At 38.5% G+C, this 21,085-nt stretch overlaps 2 protein-coding genes across 3 annotated transcripts in view; one reads left to right on the top strand and one right to left on the bottom strand.

The window, feature by feature from the left end:
- The first annotated feature begins 5,393 nt into the window (after window positions 1–5,393).
- On the top strand, window positions 5,394–6,626 carry sf3b5 (splicing factor 3b, subunit 5). Its single transcript, XM_038737883.1, has 2 exons — window positions 5,394–5,502; window positions 5,874–6,626. Exon 2 carries the CDS (start codon window positions 5,896–5,898, stop codon window positions 6,154–6,156), a length of 261 nt encoding a protein of 86 aa, XP_038593811.1. The 5' UTR covers window positions 5,394–5,502; window positions 5,874–5,895; the 3' UTR covers window positions 6,157–6,626.
- An 8,672-nt stretch (window positions 6,627–15,298) lies between these two features.
- The window catches only part of phactr2 (phosphatase and actin regulator 2), a 48,942-nt gene continuing 43,155 nt past the window's right edge, over window positions 15,299–21,085 (bottom strand). For both annotated transcript variants that reach the window (XM_038737270.1, XM_038737271.1), the window contains exon 12: window positions 15,299–20,048. In XM_038737270.1, coding sequence (XP_038593198.1) covers window positions 20,033–20,048 — 16 coding nt within the window. In that variant the 3' untranslated portion in view covers window positions 15,299–20,032. The remainder of the gene's footprint in view (window positions 20,049–21,085) is intronic.

Below are 21,085 nucleotides of genomic sequence, written 5' to 3'. Positions count from 1 at the left end.
ACCCCAGCAACTCACCACTGTCATAGAGCAGTAGTTTCCTCAGGCTATTTCACACCTAGATGAATGGAAAACCGGCAGGGGAACATTGCCTATTGCTGATGTGGTTCTGTAAAGTACATCGGGGGTGGTGAAAGGCGGACGCTGGAGAGTGACAGGGAAATTAAAGTCATGGATTGTGAGAAAACAGACAGGAGTAAGCCAGTTGGTCGAGCTAATGTATCAGTAAGCAAATGAGTGGGACAGACCACTTTGGCCTGTAAAGCTGACATCCACCTCATTACATCCACCGATGTGCCAGCCATCCAGCAAAAGACGGCAGTTGTGACAGCTGACCAATGAGCTGCCATAGTTTGTCCATCGACCAGCCGGCCGTCCCTGTAACAACCCTACAGGGTGCAGTTTGTTTTACTTCACTCTACAAACCTCCGACGCCTGGTGGTTGGGAATGGGCTCCGTCTTAGGTAGTTGTGTTAAATCACTGGAAATTTTGCTGACTTTATTTTTTACAAGGCTATCACTCAGCAGGACCGTAGGGCACAGGAGCCATCCAGTCAGGCAATATTCCCATCCATCCACCTGATTTCATTACTCTTTCCTCCTGCTAGTGCTTTGCTTTGCAGTTCGCAGGTCTGCTCACTAAAAGACTGAGTTTGATTATTAGGCCCCTGTGACTATTATTTTACCATAGGTGTAGCTCTGCAAGTGAGATAAAACTACATTTATATGGTATCTGGCAGAGTGCAAAAACAAAAAAAACTACAGGAAAAGAATATATACCTACTGAATCTATACTCCTGTGCCTCACACATAAAGATATATAGACACACACACAGGGCTGCATGAGTGAACCTTGAATGCATTACATGAACTTGTGTCCTTTTCTGCCAGAGCTGACACTTTTAGGAGTTACACACCTGAGTACCTTACTTAAGAGCTACTTTATAAAGTGCATTGTACAGAGTATAGTTGTATATAATAGCATCAATGAAGAAGAGAGCCACATTCCAGTGATAATGTCTTCTGTGGTATGTTTTAACGTTCTGTATAAATGGAAACTGTACTGAAACTGTACTGAAAATAGCATGTGTTTTTGAAGCTTGGCCAATAGTCAGGATATCGCTGATGCTTCAGTTTTCACTATTCTTATTGTAACCTGTATCTTTCACAGATTTATGGAAGTTAAATTCTAATTTTGTGGTTTCCTAAGATGCCTGGAATTTAAAAAAAATCTTAACAGAGACAAAATATCATCTTTGTGTTGACTTTATAAGCACTTGTTTATTTCCAGATAAATTTCCTTGAAACACCTAATGAAAACCCAAGTAAAGGTTCATTAATAACTAATTTATTACTGAAAACATCATCTTCCATTTATGTTAAATGTTGTTCTTGTCTGTGCACAAATTGTTTCATGTCCAGTTGACCTGCTGCTCACTTGACAGTAATGAATTACTTGGAAGAACCAAACACTCTCCATTTTCCCAATAATTAGCACCAAATTACATTGTCATTTCCTGGAACGTTACTATGAATTTAAGTTACAGTCAGTTTATTTTATTTTTAGTTTAGTTTATTTCTAGGAAATTGTAAGAAACTACGGGACTTTCTCTAATCCCCAATATTTTTATAAAACCCGTCTCTCGTCCGTTTCAGCAACTGATACTCTCTCTTAAGTAGGGCCACAATCAGTTTCTGTCCTCTTACAACACTACATGGTTTAACAGTGTGTTCTTTTTAGCAGTATCTCGACAGTGTCCACTAGGTAATTAAAATGTAGTGTTGTGCAAACTGTTAAATATTGAGATACGGAGTGCTACAATCTGAAGTATAATGGAAACTCAAGAAAATGCCTGTTTTTCTGTAATTCTCATGATCAAACACACACATGGAGATAATGGAAATGAGTAGCATAATGAAATAGGCTGTTAACAACACATCTCTTTCTTCCCCCCTTCTATCTAATTTCTCCTCCTTCACATGAAAAGACTAATGACATGCATTCTCATACTGATGCAAAGTCCAGTGTCATCCCTCAAACAACACTGAAGTCCTTACTTTACACACAAAGATTGAATGCGCTGCACTATACCACAAGCATAAAAGGAATGGAAGCTAATCAAGGTTCACAACATCCTCTGGGCACCCTCGCTTTATTTCTCTTTGATGAAATAAGAACAGTATACAATGAGGACGTCATATGGCTTTGACTTCACACCCAGTGGTTTCTGCCAAGATCTCGGTCCCTGTTGATCTCCGTGGTGAAATGTGATAAATGGAGCTTCCTCACTTATTGCCGTTATCCTGCATAATAAATTGGTCTGATCGGGTAAAGAGCGATACAGACAATCAACAACCAGGAACAGCAGTCCTTATGGGATTTAATTGAATAGAGTTCAATCACACATGAAGGTGAAGCTCAATGAAGTGATCTTAAATCATGATTGATGCTTTTTCTATGCCTACACCTCTTACAAAGACCAAGCACACAGCATGTGAAATTAACCTGACAGCATTGTTTTACTTTATTCTATTTCTTTTATGGAGCTCCATTATCACAGCAAAATTCTCTCTGGATTCCTTGTTTTTTTTTTACATTTATCACAGGCTGACACATAAAAACAGGTACAGTACCCCCCACTTCTATGGTTAACTCAGCCCCTTTCCCACATACCTTAACTTGAATGCTTGGGCAATTTTCTCCTTGTGGGAACAGAGGCCAAATTCAATTTTCTATGTACAAATTGCCAGAACAAGATCTAGAAAATAAGCTGTAATCTTTCATTGTGGCTCTAGTGGGAACAAAAGCAGTAACAATTCTGGTTAAAGGCAGCAAAAAGTAAGAGGGGTTTACATAGCCAGCTAGATGACCATATCTCTGCTGAGGACAGCACTAATAGCTATTACTATGACTATTGCCCTCTGCTCTCTCTATATCTTCACTGCTGTTTCTTAATATATATATATAAAAAAAGAGTTGACTCAGCTCCACAAGCAACATAAAAAACTTGAAATTGGAAAAGAAAATAACCTCAAAACTCAGGTAATTATCCAAAGTGCAAAGTGTTCATATCAAGGGACAGGAGTTGGAAATAAGCTTTGGCTTTAAAACCATATTCAACACATGCTATTGCAACATTTACCTTCATATAACTGTTACACATTTAAGTAAGATGAAGAATTCTACCCAAAATTAAAACACCAGTAGAAATATTATTAAAAGTGCCACAGTAAAAATTCACTTCAATCATCGATTTCAAAAAGCTTAGGCTATTGGATAAAATGAGAGGAATCATCTTTGGAAAGGACACAGCCAGTTTGTGATATTTATCAGTGGAGATATTGTCAAATGTTAGTTATGCCCCCAAGCTAACATTGTATCGTTCCAGCCATACAGTAAATATATGTGAGATCAAAAAGCTGCTTCTTGATAACAGGAAATCATGTTTAGTTTAGCCCCACTAGCGGTGTGGCTCCAGGGATAAATACAACAACATTTCAACTACCGCTATCATCAGGTCAAAATTTTTATTTTTACAGTACGACTAAAATGGTTTATGACCAAAAAACACTAATTATAATAATAAATAATTAGTCATTTAGCTGACGCTATTATCCAAAGCGACTTGCAATTGTGATATACGTGTATGTCAGAGGTCACATGCATCTGGAGCAACTAGGGGTTAAGCATCTTGCTGAGGGACACATGGGTGGATGTCACAGTGGGATCTGAACCTGTGTCTCCCACACGAGAGGAACATGTCTTATACGCTGCTCCATTACCATTCCAGTCAAAGACAACATTACCATCAACTGTACTTTGTGTTAAGCGCTAGAGAACATGGTAAATATTATACCTGCCAAAAATCAACATTTTAGCGTTGTCATTGTGAGCAGCAGGCTGATGTTGGCGTTAAAAGCACTGGCTCAAAGTACTGGTGCGCCTAAGTACAGTCTCACAGAGCTGTCATGGCTGTGACCCAATGTTTTGTTCTACTAATATTTGGATAGGCAATGCTATATGACGAAATGTATTGTTGAAGTCATAAACAGGGTCATCTAGGGGTGGAACAATAGTATTAGCAACATGATGTTAGCCTCAGACAGAGCTGAACTACAATAAATGGAGTAAATAAAGATAAGGGAATAATAAAATGTTTGTTGATATTTTCTTGGTCACACATCTGACAAAAGGGTTGATGTAAAACTTTCAGTTAAACTTCTGCTGTGTAACTGTGCCAGCAGAGTTTTTTATTTATTCACCTGAAACCAAGTGCTGGTGCACAGACATAGGTGTCATTTATACTGGGGACGCTGGGGACATGTTCCCATCACTTTTTGAAATAGCTGATGTTATCCCTACCACTTTTTGAAAGCATTAGTTAAAAATGTTCCGAAAATAGCTTGCAACAAGAAAAGTTAAATAACAAATGTAAGTGCTATGAGAAAGTTTTTTTGGGACGATACGAAAACATGCAATGCAATGCAAATATAGAAACAAACAGATCTACATTGTCCAAAACAAATTTATTTTAGCTAAAAAAAACAATATACTGATTACTGCATTATATTCCACCTGCCACCTGAATTTTGTCTTCCCCTTTATATAAATAAGGACATTTCCACCATAAATTGGTGCAGAAAATGTCTCCAGAATGCAGGTGTAAGTGTTTAATGCTCAAAATCTTCTGGGGGAGGACCCCCAGACCCTACAATCCTATATTACATTTATGAATATTTCTTTTAAATAGTATTAAAATATATTTTAGTCTTGTTCTTGTGACCCCAATATTCTGCATTGTCATGTCTCATGGGCTAAGTGTTTACAACTCTAATCTGTGCCCTTAAACGTCGCCACTACTTTTCAGCACAAAGTGACACACTTGTGCACAGATAACGTTAACGTAACACAACAAGGTTTGAGTTACTGAAATTATGTTCATCAGCGGTGTCCTCACAGTCTGGTGTCTGTCAGTAGAAAGAAAACGAAAAGTACATCAACCACTCCACATCACTGCCACGGAAAACGGTAAACTCTAAAAACTAGCTCATGTAAGCGACAGACTTCCTGCTAAACTACAGCCTGCATAAAACTATAGTAATTCTTCTTCTTTAAACAGGCTATAAAACGTAATTACCAAATTTTGTATTTAACGTTAACGTTACTTGTGAGAAAACAGACATCGCCACAGCAGAATATAACGTTTTATTGTCAGTCAGAGCCTAAAGGAAAGCAGATTAACTGTACTGTGTGCTTCAAAATCTGTCTCTTTATCTTCTCTCTGCCATTTTATCTCTTCTTATCATATAGTTATTGTTATTAATTATTTACCCTGTCCAGCCTGTTTTGAGATCAAGAAGTCACCGCCTGTGTTTCTGCTCGGTTCATTTTACAGGGGGAACGCACCGGAAGTCATTCTTTCGTTGGTGTGTGACCGATTCCGAGCAGACCTACTTATATTTACGTCTTTCGCCTTGGCTCTTTAACTGTTCACACATTTACGAGTACGTATCTTTTACATGTACTGGCTATATGATAGCTTAGAGCCCCATATTTAGCTAAAATTGCAGCTTAAATTTCGGTTCGAGAAGACTTTCAGTGGGCTAACATCAGGTAGCTAAGCGTTAGCATGCTAGCTGTTTCTTAGTAAAAGAGGAAGAAAGCAAAAATTACTTATATTGTTTGCGTATGTTAAACAAATTAAGGGATTCTAGTACAAAGAGAGTTAATTTTAGAAGCGGCTTTTAAAAAACTAGATAGTATTATAAACGTTGAAGTCACATGGCTCAAAATTCGACAATGTTATCTCATCGTGTGATTTGTCTGCCTCTGCTTGAACACAACTACATTCTGACTGGTTTCCTCCTCTATCCAGAGCCTTTTGGGACTCAGCGACAATGACAGACAGATACAACATCCACAGTCAACTGGAGCATCTTCAGTCCAAGTACATCGGCACAGGACACGCAGACACCAGCAAGTGGGAATGGCTGGTCAACCAGCATCGAGACTCTTACTGCTCCTACATGGGACATTTTGACCTGCTCAACTACTTCTCCGTCGCTGAGAACGAGAGCAAAGCGCGTGTCCGCTTCAACCTGATGGAGAAGATGCTTCAACCATGTGGACCACCAGCAGACAAACCTGATGATGCTTAGATTCCATTGGAGTTAGCAGTGGAGTTTGTTTTACAAGATTTTGTTGTAGTTTTTGAGTTGTTGTTTTTTATTGGACATTCAACTTTGTTTTCTGTCAGACACATTCAATGTTATGCTCGTCTGAAAATTCTGACCATAAAATAAGAAGTGCTTCTAAAGCCATGTGTGACACTGTCAACACTGAATGGCTTGTCCACTTACAAAGCTAGACAGCACAGATCTTTCTGTTTGCACCTGGACCACAGAAAAGGTTTTGCCTCATACAGCTCTGCAGCTTTAATGGAAATTACCTATGAAGTTGAAAGAAAAGAGTAAACAAGGCTTCGAGATCTAAACATTCGCCAGAGAAGATAATAGAAAACGTGTACAAAGTGGTGTACTATCATTTGTCAGGTATTTGTATTAACAGGTGGTGCTGTATTCTTCATTTAAATTTTTGTTTTGATTTAATTAAAATGTGTCTTTCTCTATATTGGGTTTTTCAGTAATTTCTCATTACAAAGTCGGTACCCAGACTACATACAGAGTTGCAAAGTTGGGTCATCACAAGCAGACAAGTGCTTCAGTGCTCCTTAGTTCATATTCTCCAAGTCTCTGTAAAGCTACAGGAGGGATGAACATCATTTTTTCCAAAGGATATCCCTTCATTTGGTGTTTCTATGATGGCGATGTAGAGGGATGGCGGCCCCAAATCCTCCATGGTTGTTTAGTTAGGTTGACATCTGGCACTGCAAAGGCCATAGCACATGTAGTGTTGTAGTCAAGAGCTGAAATCAACGTTAGCATCTTTATCCAACACTACTTTTCCATGTTTACCATTGTGGGGAGGGGTGACGGTCGTTAAAGGTAACAACACGTTTTTAATTAGTGTTATTGGTTGCATCTGAAGCAAAACGTTTTACATCCAATCAAAATTAGGATGTTAAATTAATCAGACAATGCAAAATAAATTTATTGATATTCCCAAAGTTATGGTCTTGACTGGTTTTTAAATAAAATCCCGAGTCCTCAATGTCTGAGACTGAGACAAGACTGAGTGCAAATGCGGTCGAGTCCGAGACGAGACCAAGACCATCAAAAAGTGGTCTTAAGACTGGGTTCAACAATCATGTTCATTCATCATTCAGTGACCTCTTAAATCGTGTATGGAAGCATTTGTAATTTTTTGTAAATCTCAATTTCTTTAATTTTTCACCTGTCTGCAGATTTCATCAATGCCATTAAGAGCACAAATTATATGGTATGCACACACAGTAGACTAAAGTGGACATGGATCATTGGATGTAATAGCATCTATATTGATAACTTACTAGGCAATACGAGGCAAGGATATTTTGTGCCTGAGTCTGAATTTCATAGAGAAGAGAATAAAGATAATGATGAAAGATGCCACAAAGAAACTTAAAAATGTAAAATAAAATTAAAAGCCTATATATGTGCACCAGCTTAAACACAAACATAAGCTCAGAAAAATATTAACTGAAAAGATTAGTTGTTGGATCTATAAAATGTCAGAAAATGGTGATATATGTCGATCAGTGTTTCCCAAAGCCCAAGATGACGTCCTCAAATGTCTTGTTTTGTCGACAACCCAAAGATATTCAGTTTACTGTCACAGATGAGTAAGAAGCTGGAATTAAAGAAGTTAGACTTTTTTTCTTAAAAAATACTCAATACTAATAAATCAGAGATTATCAAAATAGTTGGCGATGGATTTAATAGTTGACATGTAGCTGATTAATCGTTGCATCTCTATTTGTAAATGGAGCTGAATGTTTGCACTGACGTTTATATTTTAGTATAAACCTCTAAACATGCAAGTGTCTGAGATCAGTTTGGAACATGTAAACTGGAAGCCAGAACATTAATAACCTCTAATACTGGCATAAAGCTGATCAGCTGCATGTAAACTCAGCAAAAAAAGAAATTTCCTCTCACTTTCAACTGCTTTTATTTTCAGCAAGCTCAAACTATTATAAATATTTGTATGAACATAAAAAGATTCAACAACTAAGACATAATCTGAATTAAGTTGTGACTGACAGAAATTGAAAAATGTGTCCCTCAACAAAGGGAAGTCAAAATCAAAAGTAACAGTCAGTATCTGGTGGACTCCAGCTGCATAAAGTACTGCAGTGCATCTCCTCCTCATCAGCTGCACAAGATTTGCCAGTTCTTGCTGTGAGATGTTATCCCACTCTTCCACCAAGGCACATGCAAGTTCCCAGACATTTCTGGGGGGAATGGCCCTAGCCCTCAAGGGTACCACATGAGGGAGGAGGATGTCTTCCCTAGATCACAGCATTAGTCCAACCATTACCCCTGGTGAGTCAAAACTGCGTCAGTCAAGAGCACTTTTTGCCAGTCCTGTCGGGTCCAGCGAAGGTGGGTTCGTGCCACTAGGTTGCCAGTGATGTCTGCCTTCAGTCCAGCCTCTCTCAGCTTATTGTGGACAGTCTGAGCACTGATGGAGGGATTGTGCGCTCCTGGTGTAACTCGGGCAGGTTTTGTTGCCATCCTGGTCCTGTCCCGCAGTGGTGATGTTCTGATGTACCAATCCTGTGCAGGTGTTGTTACACATGATCTGCCATTGCGAGGATGACAGCTGTCTTTCCTGTCTCCCTGTAGCACTGTCTTAGCTGTCTCACAGTACGGACATTGCAATTTCTTGCCCTGGCCATATTTGCAGTCCTCATGCCTCCTTGCAGCATGTCTAAGGCACGTTCATGCAGATGAGCAGGGATCCTGGGCATCTTTCTTTTGGCGTTTTTCAGAGTCAGTAGAGAGGTGTCTTTAGTGTTTTAAGTTTTTATAACTGAGACCTTAATTCGTTACCGCCTGTTAGTGTCTTAACGACTTTTCCACAGGTGCATGTTCATTGATTGTTTTTGGTTCATTGAACAAGCACGAAAAACATTGTTTGCAACCTATACAATGAAGTTCTGTAAAGTTATTTGGATGTTTACAGAATTATCTTCCTGAAAAATGGACGTTTCTTTTTTTGCTGAGTTTATATACTGCACAGCAGTGTATTTCAGAAGTACATTTCTTTTGTTTGGCCTTGCAGATTCAACAAACTGTTGTCCACCTACACAGTCTCTCACACAAATGCGCCACATTCAGGCCCACATTCATTTGTACCCAATCATCCACCCACACGTGCAAGTGCAAACAGATCAGCTGATAACTTAAACACACAGCCTGACATGCTGTGTCTCAATTTGTCTGACTGTCAAGTAAATGATTACATTGCTATTACATTACATTGCCATGTGTTAAAGATCTACTGTCTATTTTATAGGCAACAGGATGACATTCAAGTCAAGTGAAAACATCCAAAGAACATAATTTGAGAGGTGGCCGATTCTCATACATATTTAAGGTTGATAGAACTGAAAGGTCTGATATTTGTCATTTACATATCTGAAAAGCAAGAAATAGCAATTAGATTTTGTTATTAATTAACTTCTCAGGCATTGGCAACAGTTTAAAAACTACCATAAAACACAGGTCAAGGTAGACATTAAGAAGGTTTTTCCAGTGTTACATTGAAATCAGTGCCTTTTATCAGGAGTGCCAGTTTAATTATGCTACTAGCCATTAGAACTGTTTTTTATTATGCAAATTGCCTCATTGTGGTTAAAGTAGAATAGATGTTTGAAGCTGCACTTGGTACAAGGCTCGTGTTTGGAGCAGGCAAAGTGAGACTAGAAAAGAGCAGCAGGCGCTGAGGTTTGACTTGCTGACTTCAGGTGATTTATCAAAGCATACTACACGCACACAAAAACAGAAACTTGGTGAGGAGATGATGCCATGCATGACTCATTATTGGATTGAGAGACAAGTCAGTGGGTGCCAAGGAAGTTCTTGTGTTGTGCATCATATCTGTGTGTGTGTGTGTGTGTGTGTGTGTGTGTGTGTGTTGGAGGGCTTGTTAGTGGGGTAAGTCCTTGCCATCTGTCTTCGCTGTGAGAGTCATGGAGATGACGATGCCAAGTCAGGCGTGAAAGCAACGTGAGGTCTGTCAGTGTGCCGTCATACACACACACACACACAAACACACACACACACACACACTCACTCACATAAACTGCTTGACTTGTTCTCTCTGAGACACGAGCACATAAATAGACGTCTGCTCCTTAGTTTCCTGTGGAGATGGACTCTTTTTTTAACGGTAATAAGGCTTGCAGGTGGGTGTGCTTTATAGACTATAACACCCACTTTGTAGGTGAAGCACCCTGAGAGAACCCTCTTGTGCACATTTTCCCCTCTTCTTTCTCTAGACAGGAAAAAAATGAATCATATATCGTGAAAATCACTAGCAGTTGGGAGAATTATTACTATTGAATAGGCACCTGCTATTCCCACTTTGAGAAAGGTTTAATATCAAGTTTTTCATTTACAATAATGCAAAAGATTGTTTAGTTGTCTTGGTATTTGAAATGTGTCTTTACTGTATCAATTTATAAAAAGACAACTGTTTTATGTAACAATTCCCCCTTTAGAGTATATGTTGAAGGCACAAGTGATCGAATGTTTTCACACAGCAACGGGGAAAAAAATGGTGTAACTGAAACAGCTTGTTCTGTTTTGTTTATTCCTTCTGGACTCTTTCACAATGACTATAAATACTGTGTCCTGCCTGCCAACACACACACACACACACACACACACACACACACACACACACACACACACACACACACACACACACACACACACATTATAAAGACTTTTACAGTACAGGCACATAAAAACAGTTTTGTATGCTCATAATGAACATCCTGTATTTGCAGTAAAAACAGTTTTGATTGAGTTGTGTAAAGTCACATAAAATGCGACGAATAAAGATATTGAATACCCACTAGTTCCCATAGCTGACGGACCCTAATATATAAATATACTATCAATTTCATACCTCTCTGGTTTTGAAGGTGTTGATCTAAATCCACAAAAAAGTACAACACAGCAGCTGTTGTGTAATTCTGAGACAAACCTGGAACAGCGATAGGTTTGGTAACTGTTGCATGCTGGTATGCATGCTGGTATATAAAAGGATCACACGAGTGGAAAACATTGCCACTTTAGCCACACAGCCATGGCTCTAAGGATATGTCACTTCTGTCTAAGCTGAAGTAACTCAACAACAATTGGATAGATTTCCATGACAATAGACATTTATAGTCCAGAGAGGATGAATCCTAAACCCTTACTTTTCCCTGAGCTCCATCATGAGGTTGACATTTGTGGTTTCCAGCATACATGTCTCAACAACCATTGCATATGTTGTCATAAAATTTGGTACATACATTAAGTGTGCCCAATACTTTGGTTTATCACCAAATAAACAAATGACATTCCCATCAGCCTCAGCTGCACTTTATGTTTAGTCTTAATAACTAAATGTTAGCATGATATTACGCTAAACTCAGATGGTGAACATGGTAAACCCTATACCTGCTGAGGCATGTTTGCATTGTGATTATGAGCATGTTGCTATACTGGCGTTAGCATTTCATTCAGTGGCACTTGAGCTGGAGCTCCACTTGAAGCTGTTCAACTGTACTAGGTCTCTTTTCAAATTGAGTCTCCGTCCCACTGGTACTGAGGTTAGCAGGTCTGCTTGAAGATCTCACAGCCCAACACCTACTGAATCAATCTAATCTGACATGCTCATTATCTCCTCACGTTCTTCTACCATTCGTGACCCTGCAGTGTCTTGATAGTCGAGGCAGTTCGTTCTACTCTTTCCATGACCCTGTAAAAGCTATAGTTCGACTGGATTTTTTTTAAAACGTGCCTGACACAGTGACTGGCATCTTTTAATAACCACTATGACTTTCTGTGTTCATGCTGATGTGAGTGTCTCGTTTGGCCGGTACTTCACATTCGCTCTCTCGTCTGATTACTCAGGAGCGCAGCCAAATTGCGAAAAGGTCCAGGAAGCACATTCACCCTCGTCAAATACAAACGCTCCCACAATCCAATCATCTTTGCCCTTCTCTGCCACCCACCTGTTTTACCGATCTATCTGCGTCTATCTTCTCTATTGTTCTCCTCCACTAAACTCTTCCCTCTCGTCTTCTTCACTGCTCACACCCCCTCTTGCAAATCTCATCACTTCCTCCTTTTCTCCTACTTTCTGTTCCTTCTTTCTTTTTGTCATCTCTATTGCTCAGATAGGCTTACCAGTTGAGTGGAAACATCCAAGATAAAACACACAAGTAATAACTCTGCTGAATACAAAAACAAATGAATATTTTCTGTGAAGAATGCACAAGTGCGTGTCTGGAATAATTTTTTCAAACTAAAAGCAAACAAAAATCCCAAGGATTAATGGCGACCAGGAGAGGAAAGCGAATGAATGCTAGGCCATTATGACAAAATACTTAATAAGTGTCTGGTCTGAATAAAAAGAAAATTTGAAAAAGTTTACATTAAAATCACCTTTGGTTAACGAATACGCTTTAATCAGATTTGAAACAAGTCTTTCGGAAGTAAAGGTTATCATCCACGCCTCTAACTGAACAATTACCTTTTCATACAGTTTCTGAGCACAGAAAATTAACAAGCGACTTGGTTTCAGATTTTTTGTTTTCTTGCGTTGTTAATCTTTTAGAACCTTTCACTCATTTTTGCAAAGCGTGCAAGTCATTTGCAAAGTGGGATAACTATGAACAGAGCGGCAGGCTGCAGTAAACCCTCTAACAATCACACTTTTTGTAACTGCGCAGGGTGTTAGACTAATGATTAATTACCACCCTTTTCCAATTTAGCAGTAGAACTGCATTGCAGCCGAGACCTCCAGGCAGTGTGCCAGGGACAAAACTGCCTTCCCATCATTCCTGTGAAACTTCATTAACGTGGGGAGTGTATGGCTACTATAGATACTAGTATGACTTTTAGTGCTAAAAAGTTGGAACTTTTTGTTGATTGGTTGTTTAACACATGTAAAAGGGCTTACTTTAGATTTGAGGTCTAGGTTTAAAGTTCAGGTTGGAAAAATATGGCCAAGGTGAATTTTGGAGAAAAAAAGATAAAGTTGAGGACTTACGGCTTTCACAGGTGAAAAAAAAAAGTGTGTGTGAGAGCAGGAGGTTAATGATCACTGTGGGCCAGGAGGGCATCTTTCAGTTATAAGCAACAGCTGCTGCAGTTATCATACTGTCCTCCTTTGCTCTATAAAAGCAATTACCACCACAGTCAGAATAATATATCGAACAAGGGAGCTGCAAAGTCGACCATCACAAGGAAAAAAACGATTTTTACAATTTACACCCTTCCTGTCACAATTCCAAAGCCATAAAATTATCAGAGAAGGCCATTGAACATTGGCCATGATTCAAGTCTTTGACTGTCTTTCATTTCCTACCATCTCTGTCTGCAATCTCCTCGTCCCTTGTCTCCTTCAATCTGTAGTTCTCATTTCCTTGCCTCTCCTTAAGAACCAACTCCATTACGCCCACATCCTCTTTAAAAGCTGTCAGGCTCGTACTTCGAGGCTGAAAAGGCCTGAAATAGAATACTTTAACGGCCATTCGCATAGAAACCTCCCATATAAACCGAAATGCACACGCACACACAGATTCAGAGATGTTTACAACACATGCATTAAGGTGATGTGCACTCTAAGATGAGTAAAGCCTACCTGTAAGCAAGCATGAGATCATAACAGTACAAAAAAACAGTATTCACAGAACTCGCATTCATCTGGAATATGTATCGGAAATCTATTTGGCAGAATGAAGTTTAAATGGCACAGGGTAGTAATGCGGTTCATCTCTCAGTCCTGTGTTTATCAGATTGTGTTTGCATATTGCAGATAAGATTCTTTTGAATATCGACTCCCTGTTTGGGAAGCAGCCATTAGAGTTACGAGAAGAAATTGTCTTATTTTGCATTTGTCAAATTAAACTGATTGATGAACTGTATTAAACAGGATCTGATTAGACTGTAAGTTCCTTGCACTTGGTTTTATTTGTAGGCAACTGAGACACAAGTGTGAAAAGACCGGAGGAGAAACGTGGGCAGACTACCAAGTTAGTCCGTGTTGATGCTCTCGTTTAAACTTCACTATAAAGTGTCACTGTATACATTACTTTTCTCACATATATTAGGACTCAGTAAAAAGAGAGAAAGAATTGACACCTTTAAAACAAGAGTCTGCAGCCATGCTGGGGGCACTGTGAGACTGTACTTTCACTCAAAACACAAACGACCTCATAGTGGCACTAGGGGAAAGTTCAGATAATCACCAAAGGCATTAGAATTCATCCTCTGGGCACCACGAATCACAATCCATTACATCGCTGTTGAGATATTTAAATCTGGACTAAAGCGGTAGACCCGGAGCCACACTGCTACGTGCAGCTAATAAAATTACACATTCGTCATTTCACTTTTTGCAGAATGGTTTGTCCTTTTGTAACCAAAGCAGAAACTCAGTGAGAGCCAAAGGGCACAGCAAGGTTCAGTGCCGATTTCTCAAAGTAATTACACTGTCATCCTCGACAATTCAGGGCACACGGAAGGTGATGAGGAAAGCAGAGTTAAAGGTTTTCTTCAATCTTTTCTAATGTCCTAGAATGGCTTAATTGGCACTAATTGCTTGAACATTTGGGTTTCCAGAGAGGCTGTAAATTCCACTCATAGCCGTCCTTGGAACCGTGGTGGAAATTTAAAAACAAAGAAATATTTGGTAAAGCTTTTAATTAGTTAAGGAAATCTGCAAGTAACAATGTAATGTATTTAAAAATAAAACCCTACAGAGACAAAGCATCTTGCCCCTTCCATTTCATGTCTCTGAATAGTGAATTAGGAAACATGGCCTTCAAGGACTCTGCCTCCTAAAACCAGCAACCAGTAATAATACAATGGTACAAAAGGGAGAAGGGGAATCAATTACATTTCACTTTTCTTACAAGCTAGTACAAATGTATTTGTAAGAGAGGAAGGACTGTTCCTGTGTAAACACCTTTTTTTTGTTGCATAATTTAATGTTAAAATCTTCTTGTATCCAACAAATCTCATTTTTCACAATACCCCTGCCTCTATCTTCTATAATCAGTGCACTTCTGCGGTTTGCATCCATATTACTCACCCATTTTTATTTACATGACAAGAAAAAAAGAACACAAAATAAGATGTTTTTCCATGATTCTTTATATACAAAAAATATACACAGTTTGGACGCAACAGTAGCTGTTTTTGGGATATATGACATCATCCTATGACAAATCAATCTTAAGTCAAACATACAGTAAAGGTAAGTTGGAGTCCAATATCCACCGTTGCTGCTTTGAGCATCTTGCTGCCATTGTGTGAGAAAAATAAATAAATCAAAGCATTTCAGTTACATCCAATGCATTTATAGTTGGGGGGTTTACGGTGTGACTGGGTCACCATCCATCATGATACCTTACTGTGATTTCACAAGATCAAGAAAAGACTACGGGTTGAAGATAAAAGGCTTTCGATCACTAACAGCAGCAGTCTGATTATGGCTCTTGTCAGAAATTGGGGATTTGATTTGGGAAAGTGATAAAGGAAGCCTCAAGCACCATTACAACAGCAGACATCCTCAAATGTAAACATTTTCATAAACTGGTGAAGTATCCAGTACTGCAAATTAATAGCAGCAGCCGGGAAAGCAAGTGTCAAAGTGGCCATGAGTGTTTTTAACCACGCTCAACTGAAGGGTTAGACAAATACTTGTCTTGTAATTGTATGTTTGACACTTTAATTTCATTGGTTCACTGTCATGGACAATGCAAAGCAATGTAGGGTGTGTTACATCTTTTAAAGCTTTCAGAAGGTGTATTGTGTTTATTTTACAGTTCCACACAGGATGAGATGAAACAGACTGCAGCCATAAAGGTTTTTACAGGCCTCGCTCCTTGTGATTAACATTGACAAAACACCAACGGTCAAGGCTCTTCAACACTCTCAACTGCTTAGCCTAGATGCTATACCTAACTCTGGACTCTAAAATATGGAATTATGCACCAGTGTTGCAGGAAAAAGTAAACCTTAAATGTAGATGTGGTTCAGACCAGGATTCCCCTGTAAAAAGTCTCAGTATTAGATGTGTTTTATGTTTTATAATTGAAAACACCAAGCGATTGCCTGGATTTACACAAACAAGTACAATTTCTAGAGCGTCTTATTTTATATTAACCTCTCTATTTAGCATTTATAAGCAGTATATAAATACATCATAAATGGTCTTTAACACACTAATGCAGATGCAAGCAAATAAGTACATTTTTAAGTGTTGATTAATGTACTTTGTCAGCAATTCTAACTTCTACAATTAAGCATCTATAACTGGTGTTTAAACAGCTAATGAATGATTGATTGTGCAGTATACCATAACTTATCATAACTAATCCTTTGCGTTACGAAGCATGTATTAACCATTTATACATGTATGAAAATCATTGAGACAGGTTTAAAACTATTTCTAATGTGTTCAATAAATGTAAATACTATTATATAAGATTAAAGATACAGAGTTAAAGTTGTAAACAAATACATTATTAAACGCTTAAACCTGCACTAATGGATTAACTTTTTTAGTTGATCTACAGTTACAGAGTAACATTATCATTCATGTGGATTCAAGTCTATGGCCACCTGACCAATTTAAGTTCAATATTCACTCTCCTCTAGCTCCATTTTTGGTCTTTACCAACTCTTCGAGGAAATATCTGTCTCTTTAGCTGATAGATGCTCCACTGTGTTCACCAGCTAGTCTCTGGCTCAGTCTACTGTTTGGTTTGGTCAGGTAGTGTACACTTGAAAAAAAAAAAAAAGCTTTTTTGATGAAATCAGCTGCGTGCTGCTGCTGAAAACAACGCTTTGAAAGCCGTGAGAGTGAACAAGAGTGAACAGTAAAGTTGCAGGACAGCTAAACAATAAACTAAAACTCACTGTACAGCTCCATAAAACAGAGGGGAGCCTCAAATACAAGTCTGTAGGTTAATAACTACAAGTGACCTGTTTCACATGGCTTTCACATTGACCATATACTGCTTATAAATGCTAAATCGGCTGGGTTGAAATAAATGTTACTAGTTGGATTAACCTACTGACTTTGTTAAAGATATGCAAGCAGCATATTCAGGTTTTCAAAGCTTTACCACCAGTAAGACTTTTAATTTGTGTATCTAAATTAAAAGGAGCTTTCTGGACAGTTAGATATGATTATGCCAAAGTTTCACGTCGCATCCTGTTTGGGTTTGTGCGCGGTGAACTATGGTCATCTGAAGACATAAATCAAAAGAGAGGTCCAGGAAGGATTATAAATTGCTTTTAAACTGAGTCACTATCCATGAAATTTCTGCCGCATTGCACCTGCTGACTCCAGTTAAAGTGAAGGTACAACAGAATACCAAAAAGCCAGAGAGATATTTATCACTACCATATTGTGCCGTGTCCATGGTCTGCTTAGGAAACAGGTTTGGTAAAGACAAGACTGTACTGTGCCGGATATTCTGCCGAGAAACAGCACTTACATGAGTGCTGAACTGTTCATTTCATTATGATTGTCTGGGGGTGATAAAAAATAAAATACGACAACTAAAATCAGAGCGTAAAACTTTCACATCGAAGTTGTATTGTATCATACTAGTAGTAAAATGGATTTCAATGTATGCACATGCTCGATATACATTCTGTACAAAATAATCAATATATAACAACATAGACATTGGCATGAATACTGTTTTCTTTTCCATCGCTGTACATCATTTCATGTTACAACCTCCGCACCGAAAGAATAAACCTGTCCTTTTCAGTTACTGTTTGTAAGAATGATGAGTGTTGTGGAGGTTGGAGGTCTCTTATGAGAATAAAAAGCCTTCAGACGTCAGCAAGCTCAACCTGTCAATCACTTCTCAGCCAAGGTCACACCCACAGCAATGAGTAAGGGGCCATGTCTTGTTGTGTTCTGTCCCAGCTTCTTATATGAGTCCTAAAATATTTTAAGTTATCAGTTCAGGTTCTCTCTCTCTCTCTGAATATTCTGAGGGTTTCTTTTTCTGATTGCTCAGCCAAATGTTCTGGCATTCCCACAAAAAAAAATCATAAAAAAATGTATCCCCTTTACAATTTGCATTAACATGCATCTTAAGGATTTGATCTGGAAGGATCACTTAGAGGCAGAAAATCTATAAATGCACCAAAGATGAACAGTGATCCAAATGATCCAAACCACCTGAGCCAAGTTGCTAACAAACCATAAATCTACACACACTAACTGTCTGTGCATTTAAACAGAGGCAAACCCTCTTGAATGGAGTTAAGTTGTTGTACAGCCAACTGTGACAATTTACCTGTTTGTATATAATCTCATAACAATAAAAATGAATTCAGACAGACAGTGGAATATAAAACAGGCTAAGAAGTATTGATCTTCACATCTAACACTCAGCAAGAAAGTGACTGCCTTTTAACAATGCAATTAACTATATAGGGGTATTCAGTATAATATCATATATGACAATGACTATGAGAATAGTTACAGATTAATTAATCAATCAAGTGATCTTGTGTATTTCTAAAAAGTTTAATTATTCCTTTAAATTCTCAGGTTTGGAGCCAAAAGAGAAATCAAACTGTGTGTTGATTAAAACAGCTGTTCACTGCTGGATTCAAGGTGCATGTTAGGGCAAGTTATGAAAGGGCTACATGTCAGCAAGGCTCTCCTTGTGTATGTATCATAGGCTGACAGATTAAACTGCAAAAGCATGTTCAAGGAAATGGAAAATAAAATTCTTCTCCACTTCTTTGAGAGGCCAGTTGATTGCTTCAGTGGTGAAACTCTCAGTGCCTGTACTCTATTCATAAAACCTTTATATGATATCCACCGAAAAAAAAAAATCAAACCTGTAAACTTTCAAATAAGAAGACAAGAATACAATCAAATTTCTGCTTTTTCTTTGGCACCAAGTCACTCTGAGTAAGAGCTCCAGCCAATAGCCTTAAAATGAAAAACTGAAGCAAGTCCAGCACTTTGTGGTCAGAGCTTTGCACTTAATAACCCAACACAGAATATATGATGGTACACGATAACCATGTATCATCAGGAAAAGTGCTGAGAGACTGGCTAGAATTGGAGTGATTTTCATTGCACTTCACTATTAGTGCCTCAGATGTCCAGCGAACTTAAGCTTAAGTAGTTATAAATATAACACTTGTAAGTAATTTATCATCTACATAGTCTTCCTCCTTTTAGACTCTAACTCTTACGATATAATGCCCTCTAGTGGCAATATACTTTAAATATGTCTAAAAATGAACTGCAGTATTTCAGATATAACTCCAAGAGGCACCTCTCCCTCGTCTGATCTATGACACAGGCACTGACATCCGCAGGAAACCATCCAATCACTCCCATTTCCGGTTCTAGGAGGATGCCCATATATGGCCATTATGGCAAGGCATGCCTTGGCAAGTACACAAACTCTTTAGTACAATCATGCCACATTCACTAATACGGGTACTTTTGCCCATTTTTCCTCCCTGGAACTTCTCATTACAAGGCCCGAAGTGAACCAAAAAAACAAACAAACAACAAGCATAATATCCCAGCAGGTTCTGGCAATCTACAATAAATAAATGGTTCTAATCAGAGCGCCATAAAAACTGTTCTGACTCTAAGATATGTGCAAATGTTTCACTGGTGTCCATGGATGGCCAAGGCCTTAAGACACATGCTGTCACTATAGACAGAAATACATATCATCAAGCGCAAGAGGATCCCAGAGCTGTGGATAGAGCTGTGTACTGAGGGTCTGGAGGGCCGGGAGACTGCTGGGAGCTGTGGACCGGAGAGCTTGTGGTGCTGACATCCAGCTGGCAGTGAGAGCACTTATGGCCGATGGAATCTGAAAACAACAAACACACAGGTTTTAGTTCATGAATATACAATGCAAACATACTCAATATAATAGTATATCTACAAATCAACAATACGGAACAGATAGTTTATGATATAAAAAAATGTTTGTGTGGAATTCATCTGTAGGCTATCTTACAAAAAATGTTTGCTGTTACTGTAGAAAAAAGATATATCAACATTAGGGCTGTCGCTTTTTATTCGGAATTCAAACTGCTGTTTGAACTTGAGAAAAATACTCAATCAGAAATTATCCAAACTCACAATGAATAAGCAGAACAGACCATGCCTTCTTCTCCAGCAGGGGGCTTTTATAAAATGCAAAGACAGTCTGTCCCATTATCTTATCTCGTACACAAGTGATGCAGAAGACGCACCGTGAGTGAATGAAATAGTTCCACAATGGAGAATACAGTTATGCTATATAGGTTGCAATCAAATTTGTTGCAACAAATTACATGTTAGTTCTTATTTGTTTAAATGTGATTTAAACCTAACCCACACACAAACAACACATGAGAAGGAGATATTCAAAGCAAAATTAGAATCTGCATAGAATCTGATATGGTGATATCTTCACCAGGAACAAAAACACTCAATTCAAACACCTGCACCTTGAGCTGCAGCCAGTGGCTTTAGAGAAAGAAAATTATGTTGGTTTAATGATGTTTCACACACACACACACACACACACTAAAATATCAGGATTTGTGTGCTTGTAATGCTGCTTGAATTGTCGGAAAGATCTTGGTGAAGTTAACTGTTCTCCTGGTGGCTGAAAAAATATATATACATAACACACATTTGCACAACAATAATATTTATCCATAAAAATGAGATGCTCTAAATGAGTAAATGGAATAATACATATTTTTAATTGTATTAGTTTTTACTGGTGGACTTATTCTCACTGTGCTCTGTACAGCGGAACAATCCAAAACCATGTCACAGAGATCTAATAACATATAAGAGAGTGACCCTGGACTTTACTGACAATCATTGCCTGAGGCTAATGAACTGGAGTCG

Source organism: Micropterus salmoides, unplaced genomic scaffold (genome assembly GCF_014851395.1).
Source record: "Micropterus salmoides isolate LMB-PRFRI ecotype aquatic unplaced genomic scaffold, ASM1485139v1 Ms_hic_scaffold_22, whole genome shotgun sequence".
NCBI lineage: Eukaryota > Metazoa > Chordata > Actinopteri > Centrarchiformes > Centrarchidae > Micropterus > Micropterus salmoides.
The sequence above is the reverse complement of the archived record's forward strand: the minus strand, read 5'-3'. Positions and strand labels throughout refer to the sequence as shown.